Source organism: Pelobates fuscus, chromosome 5, assembly GCF_036172605.1.
Source record: "Pelobates fuscus isolate aPelFus1 chromosome 5, aPelFus1.pri, whole genome shotgun sequence".
NCBI classification, from domain to species: Eukaryota; Metazoa; Chordata; class Amphibia; order Anura; family Pelobatidae; genus Pelobates; species Pelobates fuscus.
This window is the reverse complement of record NC_086321.1, coordinates 367,739,686-367,754,382: the sequence shown is the minus strand read 5'-3', so window position 1 is coordinate 367,754,382 and position 14,697 is coordinate 367,739,686. Positions and strand designations below refer to the sequence as shown.

General features: G+C 40.3%; 1 protein-coding gene across 2 annotated transcripts in view; it reads right to left on the bottom strand.

Moving 5' to 3' along the window:
* LOC134611849 (ABC-type organic anion transporter ABCA8-like) overlaps positions 1 to 14,697 on the bottom strand; it is a 224,764-nt gene that overhangs the window by 123,740 nt on the left and 86,327 nt on the right. Inside the window, exon 1 of one of the 2 annotated variants that reach the window (XM_063456114.1) lies at positions 3,314 to 3,516. The exons of the other annotated variant lie outside the window; for it this stretch is intronic. Coding sequence (XP_063312184.1) covers positions 3,314 to 3,316 — 3 coding nt within the window. The 5' untranslated portion in view covers positions 3,317 to 3,516. Of the gene's footprint in view, positions 1 to 3,313; positions 3,517 to 14,697 lie in introns of those variants that run through there. 2 annotated transcript variants of the gene reach the window in all.

The window sequence follows — 14,697 nt, the reverse complement described above, 5'->3', positions numbered from 1 at the left end:
CCTGCCTGGCCTGTTCTTCACTTATTCTTTATAACAGCAATATTTCCTTTGCTGACAAACTACTCCTTGACGTTACTACGTTTTTTAGTAACTTGGTTCATTCTAACAAAATCCTAAAACCATGCACTGTGAAGCATCACGGCACAAAAACCAAAGGCTGTTAGGATGAGAAGATAACCCTTCTTACTAAATATTAAAGGGGCACCATCGGCAATCAGACCACTTCATCTCATTTAATGGACACTAGAGTCACCAGAACAACTACAGCTTAATGTAGTTGTTATGGTGATTATAATAACTCCCTTCAGGCATTTTCATGTAAACATTTCCTTTTCAGAGAAAAGGCAGTGTTTACATTGCCACTAGGGACACCTCCAAGTGGCCACTTCTTAGATGGCCACTGGAGGGGCTTCCTGGCTTAGGGCTGCACAGTAAGCAGCCCTGCCTTTCAGGGTCTCCACGTTCTGCATGGAGATGCAGAATTTTCCTCCTAGAGATGCATTGATTCAATGCATCTCTATGAGGAGGTCCTGATTGGCCAAAACGGCATTTGTCCCTGCCCCAATGCCGATTTTAGCCATACGGAAAGCATTGGATTGGCTAAAAATCGGCCATTTTGATGATGCCACAAAGGGGGAGGAGCCAACGCCGGCAGTCCCGCGTACCGCTGGAAATAAGGTGAGTTTTAAACTTTTATAGGGGGGTGCTAAGGGAGGGGAAAGCCACCTAAATTGTGGGTTAAACAATATAGCGTCATGAATACATGTTTGTGTTCCTGACCCTAAATTAATCTGGGTGCAGTGTCCCTGCCCCCTTAACCCTGCAAGGTAAAACATTGGGTTAAGACTGCCTCTAGTGACTGTCTTCCTGACAGCCACGTGAGGCGCTTCCTGGCTTTTCACAGAGTTTAACTCTGAAAGAATGCTGGACGTAAGAGAGAAAGTGTAATGTATCTATGTCAAACCAGCTATTTAGAATCAAAGAAGGTACTCGCTAAACCTAAGAAATATATTATTAGTTTTACCACTGGTGTTTCCTAATATCCCTGTTGTTTTTTTTTTTTTTAAGCTTTGTTAAAGGGACAGTCCAAGTTCCAGTTTTTGCAAGAAATACAAAATCTGCAGAATTTAGATCAAATTCCAGCTTGTTTGTAAAAATATTCAACCACATCTTTGTTGTTGTTGAATCAGCAGCAGCAGCCTTAATAAGAGAAGTCTGCAAAGTAAAAACGTTTCAGGCAATAATGTTTATTTTTCTCTGTTTTTTTTCCCCCTCTCTTTTCATTTTTAGTGCAATGTGAACATAACGCCTTCAAAATGTAATGCCTTTAAAAATTAAACATACAAATTCAATTCTATTAGTATTTGGACCTCTATGTGCATTGGCAATACTAGAACCATGTGTTTTATTTTTTAATTGTCAAACTGCCCCTAACTCCCTTAAGGACACATGACGGAAATTTCCATCATAATTGCCTTTTATTTCTGAAGCGGTGTTCTTAAAGGAACACTATAGTCACCTAAATTACTTTAACTAAATAAAACAGTTTCAGTGTATAGATCATTCCCCTGCAATTTCACTGCTCAATTCACTGTCATTTAGGAGTTAAGTCACTTTGTTTCTGTTTATGCAGCCCTAGCCACACCTCCCCTGGCTATGATTGACAGAGCCTGCATGAAAAAAAAAACTGGTTTCACTTTCAAACGGATGTAATTTACCTTAAATAATTGTATCTCAATCTCTAAATTGAACTTTAATCGCGTACAGGAGGCTCTTGCCGGGTCTAGCAAGCTATTAACATAGCAGGGGATAAGAAAATCTTAATTAAACATAACTTGCAATAAAGAAAGCCTAAATAGGACTCGCTTTACAGGAAGTGTTTATGGAAGGCTGTGCAAGTCACATGCAGGGAGGTGTGACTAGGGTTCATAAACAAAGGGATTTAACTCCTAAATGGCAGAGGATTGAGCAGTGAGGCTGCGGGGGCATGTTCTATACACCAAAACTGCTTCATTAAGCTAAAGTTGTTCAGGTGACTATAGTGTCCCTTTAAGTTAAACAATAAACTCAAAACATTGGTTTTCTCTATGGAGAGGAAGGGGGGGGGGGGTACAATTAACACCCCCACTTCTTATACTAATATAGGCTGTAAGGGGGTTCCCACTGACTGAAACGTTCTGCCTAAATTAATGGTACAGCGCTACTAAATTTGCTGGCGCAATATGAATATGAATAATAATAATAATTGTGTGTGGGAAATGAAGAAAACCCATTGGAGCAGCTGTGAAACGTGAACTTTAAAAAAAAAAAAAAAAAAAAAAGTCTCCCTCCACCCATAAGGCAAAAGAGGTTATTTACCAATTCTTGTATTCATTCTAGTAACACAAAGATGAGGAGGGGGGAGAGCTGTTTACCATGAACTCTAGATTTGGAGAGAGGTATTTACTATGAGATAAGGATGGGGAGAAAGCTGTTTACCCTGAGATAAGGGGGAGGGAAGTAGTAATGTCTAGAATAGGGCTGGGAATGGTCGGTAAGAGGTTATATTGAATTGGGTTAAATTGTAGGACTGTACAGCATGAAGCATAAAGTGTGGCTGTTTGCACTGAATGGGGTTAAATAAGAAATCAGGGCTACCCAAGAGCTATGATTAGCCATTTGCTGCATGGAAGGGGTTAATATATGGAATGCCATGACCACAAGAGGAAGGGAAGGGGGGAGGGTCTGATATGGTCACTGAGAGGCTAATACTGGCACTGCAGGGGTTAATAGGAAAATGGGTTAATATACTAACATTGTTATGTCTGTAATATGTGCATGTTTTAGTTTGTAGCTGTGTCTGAGCAGCATGTTCTGAGGTTGCAACATTGTATTAACAAGCAATGTGTAGACATTATCAACAGTGGCTGGCATGTAAAGCCTGCCATAGTGAATAATATACTGTAAGATGAGACGTTAAATGGGATTTATCGTGAGATAAGGATAGGAGAATAGTTATTCACTATGAGAGCAGGGTAGTTATAGTTATTTACTATGAGAGCAGGGTAGTTCTAGTTATTTACTATGAGAGCAGGATAGGATTATACCATCATAAGAGTAAGGACTGTAGGAGGGTTCTGAGGTTAGTATTACATCTCATCAGAAATTGGATTACTTACCATTAGACTAAAAGGGGGACAGCTAGTTAATGTGAGACTAGAGAGGGTTAACTTTGTGAGAGAATGAAACAGTTATTTTTCTACAGTGAAAGGGAGAGAGAGAGTTATTTAGTTGCCATGTTGGGGAGAGATCATAAGGGGGTATAATTTCTTACCATGAAATGATGAGTTAGGATCCTCTGGAAGCAGCCTTGGATTTATAACAGAAAGCAGGGTCTATGTGCTCCTCATTTTTAGGATTTTCTGCGGTAGTCACGGAGGCAGTTAATACTCTGTGCTAATTCTGGGAGATACTGGAACCAGTCCCAGTCTCCAGTTCTCAAACAGCGATTCTCTTTCTCAACAAGTTAGTTTTTTTTTTTTTTTTTGTTTTTTTTGTTGTTGCTATTTTCTGGACAAACCAATTGTAAAAAGGAAGGAGGGGTTAGTGAGAATGAATAGTAAGGGGTGCAGAGGGAGGGCTTTTATTTTAATATATAAAAGGCATTTCATTCTTCAGTGTGTTTACTGAGCAGATGATCAGCTGTCACACTTTGTTTCCTGATCTTCCCCAATCGTTTCATATCATGGCACACATTCTGAAATGTATATACCTGTACTATAATATTCAGTACTGAGTCACTGAGCCATGGCCTGGAAGGATCTGGTTTGTAGAATAAGTTAAAGAGTCATCCTTCAATAAAATCACATTTAGACAGCCAATTATTATCAGCTACATTAAAATCTGACATCCTGCCAACACCTGCTATGCACGTGGTTTCTGGGGGCCATCGGTGGTTGGTACATGATGCAGAGAGGTCCTTCTGTTCAGATACACTTACCACCAGGGAACTAGCCATTGTACAGCGCTACGGAATTTGTTGGTGCTATATAAATAATAAAATAATAATAATAACTAGCATTGAGTGGTAATAGGTACTCATTGAGTTACACTTGCAGTTTGTGTAGCATTAGAGCACTGTTACTGAGCTAAACCTGGGAGGTAGAGAAAGCATTTGCTGAAGACCCTGCTCTGCTTTGAACACATTTCTTTACAGCTTCATCCAATCCATAGATCTCTAAAATGATCCAAAATGTAGTCAGGATTCTAAGCTGTGTAGTCACAGGACAGGGTACTTTGAGCCTGTTCTAGGGCATTGCATGACCGGTGTATAGTCGCCATATGGGCAGTCGGAACCTTGGACAAAACCCCCCCACATACCTATCCCAATAACACGCTGACACTAGGGTATATGGGTAAAATTGTCCACAGCTTTATTAAACAAATATAATAATATAACGATAATAATGATTAATAATAACAATCATAATAATGATAATAATAAATTAACATATAAACATGGGTCATTGCCCCCACCTTCCGCCCCTCGTATCCGTATCCTTCTTTTTAATAAAGGGCAATGACCCCAACATACTTAACACATATATATATATATATATATATATATATATATGACAATTTTTAACCTTACTCCAACCTGAACAAATTAAGTGCCAACCATAAGTAACCACGGCAGGGGTATACCCGGATACCCCTACCCCACCAGGTTCTGAGCCACCTCCATGACTCGAAACCTACCAACCACCAGTGACCACAATTCTCCATGTTCCTCACGTTCCTCATAGGGAGCCTATTTCCTCTCTCTCAGCTCCCTATCCGGCCGCTGTGACAAAACGGGATAACCCCATATAAAACAAATCCAGGGAGGGTGGGCGGGACAAACTCCACCAGGTAGGAGATTAAAAGTGCACATTGCAAAATGGCTACCTATTTAAATAGCCAAACCCCTTATTCCCACAACCCACCAGTCCTAGCCGCTTCCTCCTAACCCCTGTCAAGGCACCTTTTCCGCTAAGCTGTGCTTCGGCTACATGGGGCTACATGACAGGAAACACTAGTAAGGCTCTAGACCTGCTGGAAGCTTTATTATTCCTAATTTAGTGGTGGACCGCTGGTTTCTGGGTGTGATCCCTTTACAGGTAAGGTCAGAAGAGTAAACAAAGGAAGAAGCCTTTAGACTGTAAGCTCACGGGCCATCAGGCCGGAAAAAGGGCGCGAAATTGAAACCACATATAAAGAGAACTTACAGCAAGGACCCACAGCAACTGAGGAAGCCTCCATAGGAGGCGAAACGCGTTTTGCTAACAGAGACAATCTCTACAAGATTTCCCTTAATCGTAAGGTCTTGTGTTTTTTATACTTATTGTGCACTTTATTCAATAAAGCACTTTTTACTATTTCAACTCACCTGTGAAAAGACATCACCTTATTCATCACCTCTGGGCAGTAGAAAGAAGGGAGTGGGAACCTAAATCCCACAACGCTGGAAGATTGAGCCTTATTTTATAGGCTCCTGCCTTGTGAGTTTATTTTCATATACTTCCCTGACGTTTATAGGAGATTTTAGACAATATTGCACTATTATGTGTTCTTTTTGCTTTATCTCCAGGTTGTTTTAAATTCGTTTTAAACAAGAAGACACTCCACCTTATATTGTATGTATATTCTGTTTGTTGTGAGGGCGAAGGGTACTCACTAAGGTGTATGAGAATCTCTTGGTTTATTTTAGCATATGTGTGTTCCACTGGTAATACTGTATTTCTTTTAATTTTTGTACAGCACTGTATATTTTATATACGATTCCCTTCTCAGTATTTGAAGTGGTTATCACACTAAAATGTCTTTTTTAGATAATAGAGAATATCGCACAAACAATATTGATGCTTGTTTTGAAACAACCATAGGACAAAATCCTGTCCCGCAATATAACGACAAGAATAAATCTAGATACAACCTAGAGAGAAATCTCATAAAAGAGATGAAGGTAAAATGGGAGATTGCAACCCTTAAAAAATATGTTCGAGATCGGATCACCCCTAGAGGACTTAGGTTCTATAAGGACCCAAGTTTCGATAGGGAAGATCCACACTTTATGGCCGGTTGGGATAAACTCCTTGATGGTTTCTCATTTAGCACAATGGGTTACATTGTGGCAAGAAGAGAGGAAACCCTCCCTAAACTTGATGAAGAAATTAACAAATGGAAAAATTGTCTGGCAGAATCTACAAGTCCAGAAATTTACAACAATATCTTAAAAGAAATCCAATCTAAGGTAGATAAAATTGAGTTAGATATTATAGAAATAAAAAAGAAAAAATATTTAAGAGATACGATTGATTATGAGACAGGCAATGTAAGGGACAATAAAAAGAACAACACACGCCAGAATACCCATGTCCAAAGAAAACAATACCAAAATACCCATTCTCAACGTCCACATATCACCCAACATCAATTAGAGAGAGGTGACAAAAATACCCATTCCAAACGTCTACATACCACTCAACATCAATTAGAGAGAGATGATAGGAATACTAAATGGGAGAATAGTAGGAAGTCGCCACACACTAATAAAGCAGAGAAATATTCAGACAGAGAACAAAATAGATGGCAGCCACAGAAAAGAACCTACTATAACAAGACTGTCAGACCCCAAACAGGACATAATCGTACACCAATCCATAGGGGACACCAACGCACTAATTACGAACCCACCGAGATTACCACCAAAAATAAGGATCTTAGAAAATATAGCGATGTAGTAAAAGAAGGAACCCAAAGGAAAGAAAAAGAAAAATGTTCCAATGGAGAACCGTCTCACCAATCTCACGATAGATCCAAGGAAGAACCCTCTCACCAATCCCACGATAGATCAATTTCCCAATATAGAGAATCAAGAAGAGAGAATATTGATACATCATCCCCCCCAGATACCCCACCATCACCATCGTTTTTTCGGAGGGACTTAATACAGAACAGAAGGAAGTGGACAGACGACACACAACCATGGGAAATACAGGGGAAAAGACAACGATCAATGGAAGAAGAAGGAGACAGAGAAGAAAGAGGAAAACAACACAGAGAGAAGAGAGGCAAGACATCAATTTAGAAGGAATTTTTAACTTAACCGATAAAACCCTAACTTTAGAACAGGCAAACATTTTTAATAAAGGTCTTAAATTCGCCCCCACAGCCGATTTTAATTCTTTCGATTTTTTTGTTGACATGAATTTGTTTAAAAGAAAATTATGCCTTAAAAAATTTTTTTATAACAAAGAAAATAACGTGCAAGAAGAACAAAATGATGGATACATTCACACATCACTCAAAGCTAAATCCCAGTTCTTTCCAAGACATCTGATTTCAGATGCAATCCAAACCTTTGAAACAATGGTAATGAAGGATGTAGAGAAATTTGGAAAAATCAACAAATATAAACACAATTTATCGATAAAGGGAAAAAAAGCTTTAAAAGAAATTAAAAATAATGACCAATTAGTGATCAAACCTGCTGACAAGGGGGGAGGGACGGTAATTCTGGATAAAGATTCATACATAAAAGAAGCAGACAGAATACTTTCAGATTCCTCGACCTATCAGAAATTAACATATAACCCTACGAATGAAACCATAAAAATCTTTAAGCAGTATGTGGACAAAGGAAAAAACTTAGGAATCCTTACAGACAAAGAGGCAGACTATCTGTGGATAGACAACCCCAAAATACCGGTCTTTTATCTATTACCTAAAATTCATAAAGATGTAACCAACCCCCCAGGAAGACCAATTATATCTGGCATAGATTCAATCTCTACTAGAATTTCCGAGTATATTGATACCATCCTCCAGCCAATTGTCAGAAAAAATCCCACATATCTTAAGGATACTATTCATGTCCTACAGATTTTAGAAAAAATAAAATGGATAGAAGGCAACAGATTAGTCACATGCGATGTAACTGCGCTATATAGTATCATACCCCATAATATAGGAATAGCAGCAGTGAAACATTTTTTAGAAAAATCCGATTTTAAAGAAGAGCAAATACAGTATATCTTGGAAGGAATCTCACTAATTTTAACCCACAATTATTTTTGGTTTGAGAATACTTTTTACCTACAAATCTGTGGAACGGCAATGGGCACCAAATTCGCCCCAAGCTATGCCAACCTATTTATGGCATTTTGGGAAGAAGCATTTGTACTCCAAGGACATCCATGGGGGGCGAGTTTGGTGTCCTATTGCCGTTTCATAGATGATATCTTTTTTATATGGACTGGCACTTTAGAGGCTCTACAAGAATTCATTTTATATCTTAATACTAACAACTATGGAATCAATTTAACTAGCACTTATAGCGAACATAATATTAATTTTTTGGACCTTGATATCAGGATCCAAGATGCCATGATAGTTACCAAAAACTATTTTAAACCAGTGGATGCCAATAGTTATATCGACACCAATAGCTGTCATCATAAACCCTGGCTAAGTAACGCCCCTAGGAGCCAATTTTTAAGGATTCGCCGCAACTGTAAATTAAACTGTGATTATCTAGAGCAAGCCCAGTACATCAAACAGCAATTTATGGAAAAGGGATATAACGAAACATCTTTGAATCAAGACTTAGAAGATGTAGGTAAATTAAAAAGAAGCCAACTTATTCAATACAAACCAAAGAAAATACAAACCAACACTAATGAAGTTCCTTTCATTTGTAACTTTAACGGACACAACAAACGTATTCATAAGACCATAAATAAACATTGGCACCTACTAAAAGACGACCCAATTTTATATAAAATTTTACCTTCAAGACCTAGGATCACATACAGAGGAGCAAAAAATTTTAAAAATATACTAGTTAAGAGTCACCTAAAACCCACAAAACCTAAGCATTTTATTCAGGATCTTAAAGGATTCTATGGTTGTGGCACATGTCTCCCATGCAGAACAACTAAACAGACAAAAAGACATCTAGAAAATTTGGAGAGTATTATTCAGAAACCGTACACTATAAAAGACCATCTCACGTGCCACTCCAAGGGCATTTTATATCTCCTAAAATGCCCTTGTAATCTGCTCTATGTAGGGAGAACCATTAGACCTCTCAAAGTTAGAATCGCCGAACACATTCGGAACATTAAAAATGGCTTGGAAACCCATAGTGTGTCGCAGCATTTTAAAGAAACTCATAATCAAAACCCAGAGAATTTATTTTTCTGTGCGATTAAGGAAGTGAAACGAGACTGGAGAGGGGGTAATTATATTAAAACATTAGGGAAAGAAGAAATGAAATTTATATATACTTTTAAAACCCTTATCCCCCATGGCCTCAATTTAGATTTTGAGGTTTGCCACTTTTAAATATCCAATTCCTTTTATAGCAAGTTTTTTATATAAAGGTTTTTGATCTTAAGTCTAATTTGGAAATGTTCTTAAGCTCATTTTATCCTTGCCTTACTATCAGCACTTTTTCATTCATATGTCTTATTCATTTAGTCCCCTTTTTTTTATTTTTTTATTTTTATTTTTATTTTTTTTTATTTTTAACCAGACCTACACAGTAATTTTAAAGTGTATAATTTTATATTTCCTGGTCATTTATAAGTTTTTCTATATTATATTTACATAAATTTTGTATCCAGAATATACATTTACTATATTTTATTCTTTCCATTCAAACTTCGTTTTGAGAGACTTATCTGTACAATGAAAATTATCCAAAATGGACTGCCAGCTGTTTATGGGACTCATTAAGGGCAAAACGGATTGCCAGCCGAAAATGGAACCAAATAGAACGCAGGAGCACGTCCCAATACAGAGAAATCGGAATCCTAACGTATGCGTTCCACCGTTGGAACGCAAGAGCCGAAACCGGAAATGACTGAACGAATGCGTTCCACCTGTGGAACGCGGAAGTGAAAAATGCCGCGATCGAGCACTCAGGCCGGAAAAAGGGCGCGAAATTGAAACCACATATAAAGAGAACTTACAGCAAGGACCCACAGCAACTGAGGAAGCCTCCATAGGAGGCGAAACGCGTTTTGCTAACAGAGACAATCTCTACAAGATTTCCCTTAATCGTAAGGTCTTGTGTTTTTTATACTTATTGTGCACTTTATTCAATAAAGCACTTTTTACTATTTCAACTCACCTGTGAAAAGACATCACCTTATTCATCACCTCTGGGCAGTAGAAAGAAGGGAGTGGGAACCTAAATCCCACAACGCTGGAAGATTGAGCCTTATTTTATAGGCTCCTGCCTTGTGAGTTTATTTTCATATACTTCCCTGACGTTTATAGGAGATTTTAGACAATATTGCACTATTATGTGTTCTTTTTGCTTTATCTCCAGGTTGTTTTAAATTCGTTTTAAACAAGAAGACACTCCACCTTATATTGTATGTATATTCTGTTTGTTGTGAGGGCGAAGGGTACTCACTAAGGTGTATGAGAATCTCTTGGTTTATTTTAGCATATGTGTGTTCCACTGGTAATACTGTATTTCTTTTAATTCACGGGCCATCTAGCTAAGCAAGCACTTTGTATAAAAGAGCTTCAGTGGCTAGATATCAGCTTACGGGCAGGGCCCTCTCTACCTTTTTTATTTGTCTGTGTATTGTATGTCCTCCCCTAATTGTACAGCGCTGAGGAATATGTTGGCGCTTTCTAAATACCAGTAATAAATAAAGAATTAGACAGGCACAATGTGTTGGCAGTGGTAGAAGACTGGACGGAATTCTTTCTGACTCCTCATTGGTCCTTAGCACGTAAACACCAGGAAACTGCATACAAACTACTGTCATTTAAGTACTGTGTAAGTACCAGACTCAGGCCCAACTTGCTGGAGATACATTGAGGCCCATGGTTCTGTCAGGAATGGAGAACATACAAACCTTGAGGAAACAGTGAAGGAACACGTACCGCTCCTTGGAGTGGCCGGGCTAGTTCCTAAGAAACATAAATGAAATGTCTGCGAGCCGATGGAGACTAAAGGAGACGCAAATCTCTGATTCTGATTGGGTGTTGACAGCACATGCGCTCTGTAGCCTTGTACTTTTTATCAGCAAGTTGAAAATTGAGATGCAAATTCCCTGATCCTGCATGATCTAAATGGTAACTGCAGTTATACCGTGTTTCTCCGAAAATAAGACCGGGTCTTATATTAATTTTAGTCACACAAAACACACTAGGGCTTATTTTCAGGGTAGGGCTTATTTATTTACGGTTCCGGTATGTACATTGAACCCCCCCTTTAATTAATCCACCCCCCCCTTTAATTAATCCACCCCCTCTAATTAATCCACCCCCCCTTTAATAAATCTGCCCCCTCTAATTAATGCACCCCCCTTTAATTAATCCACCCCCCTCTTTAATAAATCCACCCCCTCTAATTAATCCACCCCCTTTAATTAATCCACCCCCTCTAATTAATCCACCACCCCTTTAATTAATCCACCACCCCTTTAATTAATCCACCCCCCCTTTAATTAATCCACCCCCCTTTAATTAATCCACCCCCCTTTAATTAATTCACCCTCCCTCTAATTAATCCACCACCCCTTTAATTAATCCACCACCCCTTTAATTAATCCACCACCCCTTTAATTAATCCACCCTCCCTTTAATTAATCCACCCCCCTTTAATTAATCCACCCCCTTTAATTAATCCACCCCCCTTTAATTAATTCACCCTCCCTCTAATTAATCCACCCCCTCTAATTAATCCACCCCCCCTTTAATAAATCCACCCCCTCTAATTAATGCACCCCCCCTTTAATTAATCCACCCCCTCTAATTAATCAACCCCCTCTAATTAATCCACCCCCTTTAATTAATCCACACACCCTCTAATTAATCCACCACCCCTTTAATTAATCCACCCCCCTTTAATTAATTCACCCTCCCTCTAATTAATCCACCCCCTCTAATTAATCCACCACCCCTTTAATTAATCCACCACCCCTTTAATTAATCCACCACCCCTTTAATTAATCCACCCCCTTTAATTAATCCACCCCCCTTTAATTAATTCACCCTCCCTCTAATTAATCCACCCCCTCTAATTAATCCACCACCCCTCTAATTAATCCACCACCCCTTTAATTAATCCACCCTCTCTTTAATTAATTCACCCCCCCTTTAATTAATTCACCCCCCCTTTAATCAATTCACCCCCCCCCCCCTTTAATTAATTAAGTCCCAGGCATAAAATACCGGTATCTACTCACAGTTCAAAGAGTCCGACCACTGGGTGCCTCACCGCCCGGAATGGATCCTTCCGCTGAAGATCCGTGAAGGCAGACTGACGGCGCTGCGCACGTCGTCATCACGCTGCGCACGTCGTCATCACGCTGCGCGATGCCGCGGCCCGCAACGCTCCTCCCCCTCCTCATAGAAGAAGGAAGTCCCGCCAAAGGTAAAATGCCTAGGTCTTATTTTCGGGGTAGGGCTTATATTGCAGCCCACCCCGAAAATTCGGCTAGGGCTTATTTTCGGGGTAGGTCCTATTTTCGGGGAAACACGGTACATAAGCATGCATTATCTTGGTTATATATATTTTTTTAAGTGGTCCTCAGAGAGAAAAAGACAGAAATATCAAATATACTTGTAAATCTGTGGTCAGAGACAAACTACAATAAAATATGCATAGAATACATGCACCCCAACTGTTCTTTTTTTGGTTGGACAGCCCCAATTTTGGAGAGCTGTCCCACTTAAGTTCCCACCTTTGGGCTCATCAGGAACTGTCTCCAACCAGCACAGCATGAGCACATCATTAGAGGCACTATGACCATCTGTCACGGTTCTCACTGTGACATCCAGACAGACAGACGTGGTCGCCCCAGAAGTGCCCAACAGGGGAAATGGATCCTTCTGTGTCTTGGGCCTGCTGTTCTTAACTCCGTGAATTTTGCAAATAAGTAGGTACGTCAGTGTATCTCTTTGCGTATTGGCAGCCCTGGGTTGGAGTCAGGGCTTACTTACCAAGCTTCCTGTTATCCAAGTGCAAATGTACTCAGTCCTGAAGCCCATGGAGAAAGCGCAGCTTAGGGAATAGGGCCCTGACCGGGCCTGGAGGCGGGCTAGGGGCGGGAGCAATAGTGGGGATTGGTGGGTCAGTGTTTGGGTGTTGGCTGATATAAAGGGTCGGCCATTTTGTGAGCCCTCATTCTAATTTCTTACCTTGCAGAGTTGGTCCCTCCCTTTTGCAGCCTTTTTTCCCTGCTTGGTCACAGCGGCGGGGTGGGGGTTAGCAACATTAATGAAAAATGGGCCTTAGTTAATATAGGAGTAAGGGGAATTAGTTTATTGGTTAAAAGGGTACACTGTTCGTACTGTTTTGGTAGGTTTCGAGTCCGTTGGTGGCTCAGAACATCGGTGGTGTAGGTTTATCTGGGTATACCCCTACCAGGTGAAGTTGATGAATGTTGGCACTTTACATGTTATATTTATTTGGTTGTTATATATTGGGAAATATGTTATTGTCAGGGTACCTGCGGTCTCTACCTCCGAAAGAGGTAGAGACTTAGCTGTTTCTCCATCCAGACGGCCTGATGGCTCCCTTTCCCACGGTCTATCCGGTCATGCAAGGCCGGCCGCGAGGGAGTGACTGCCTTTTACAGCATCTAGGCAGGAAGTTGTCATCAGGACACTCCTCCGGAACGACCTGTCACTCAATTGCTGCAGGACCAATCAGGACGCCTCGGAGGCGTGGTTACTGCTCTGAACAGGGTATTTAACAGAGGTATTTAACTTTCATTATACAGAGGTATTTAACTTTCATTAGCTCATTGCCCTGTCGTGGTTCTAGCTTGTTCTAGTCACTCAGTGCTTGTGTATTCTATTATCCCTTTTGGTTTTGACCCGGCTTGTTTACCTTACTCTGCTTATCTCTGTTACCCTTGATTCGGCTTGTCTCTCGCTTACCTGTCTTCTGTTACCCTCGACCTCGGCTTGTCTTTGACCATTCTATACTGTACTACTTACGTTAGTCCGGCCATTCTAAGGTCCGGTATACGTATCTGGCTACTGTTTGTACTCTGCGTGTTGGATCCCTGTCCCGATCCTGACATTACGACAGGGCCAATGGATCCTGCGAGTACAAACAGTCAGCTTGCCTCTCCTGATCCTAGGTTTGAAGCCATGGATCACAGAATGGATCAGATGGCGCTTGCGCTACAGGCTCTATTATCTCGTGCCAATAACCCACCAGAGGAGATACGTAATACCCCTGTTTCTCCTGTCGGTTCAGGTCTAGAGGTAGCCACAGTGGGTGCTTCTTCTCACATTACCCCCCCAGTACGCTATGGTGGGGCTCCTGAGAAGTGTCGTGGTTTCTTAAACCAAATTAGTAACATTTTGAATTGCAACCTCGCTCTTATCCTACAGATAGGGCAAAGGTAGGATTTATTATCACCCTACTTATTGAGAAAGCTCTGAGATGGGCCAACCCATTATGGGAGAACGATAACCCATTAGTTTATAACTATAACGCCTTTGTAGCTGCTTTTAGAAGAACATTTGACCCTCCAGGTAGAAAGGTTAATGCAGCCAGATTACTGTTGCGTCTGAGACAGGAGAACCGAACACTGGTGGATTATGCACTAGAGTTCAGGTCTCTGGCGTCAGAGGTCAAGTGGAATGAGCAGGCGTATATGGATGTATTTTTGAATGGCTTATCTGAAGTAATCC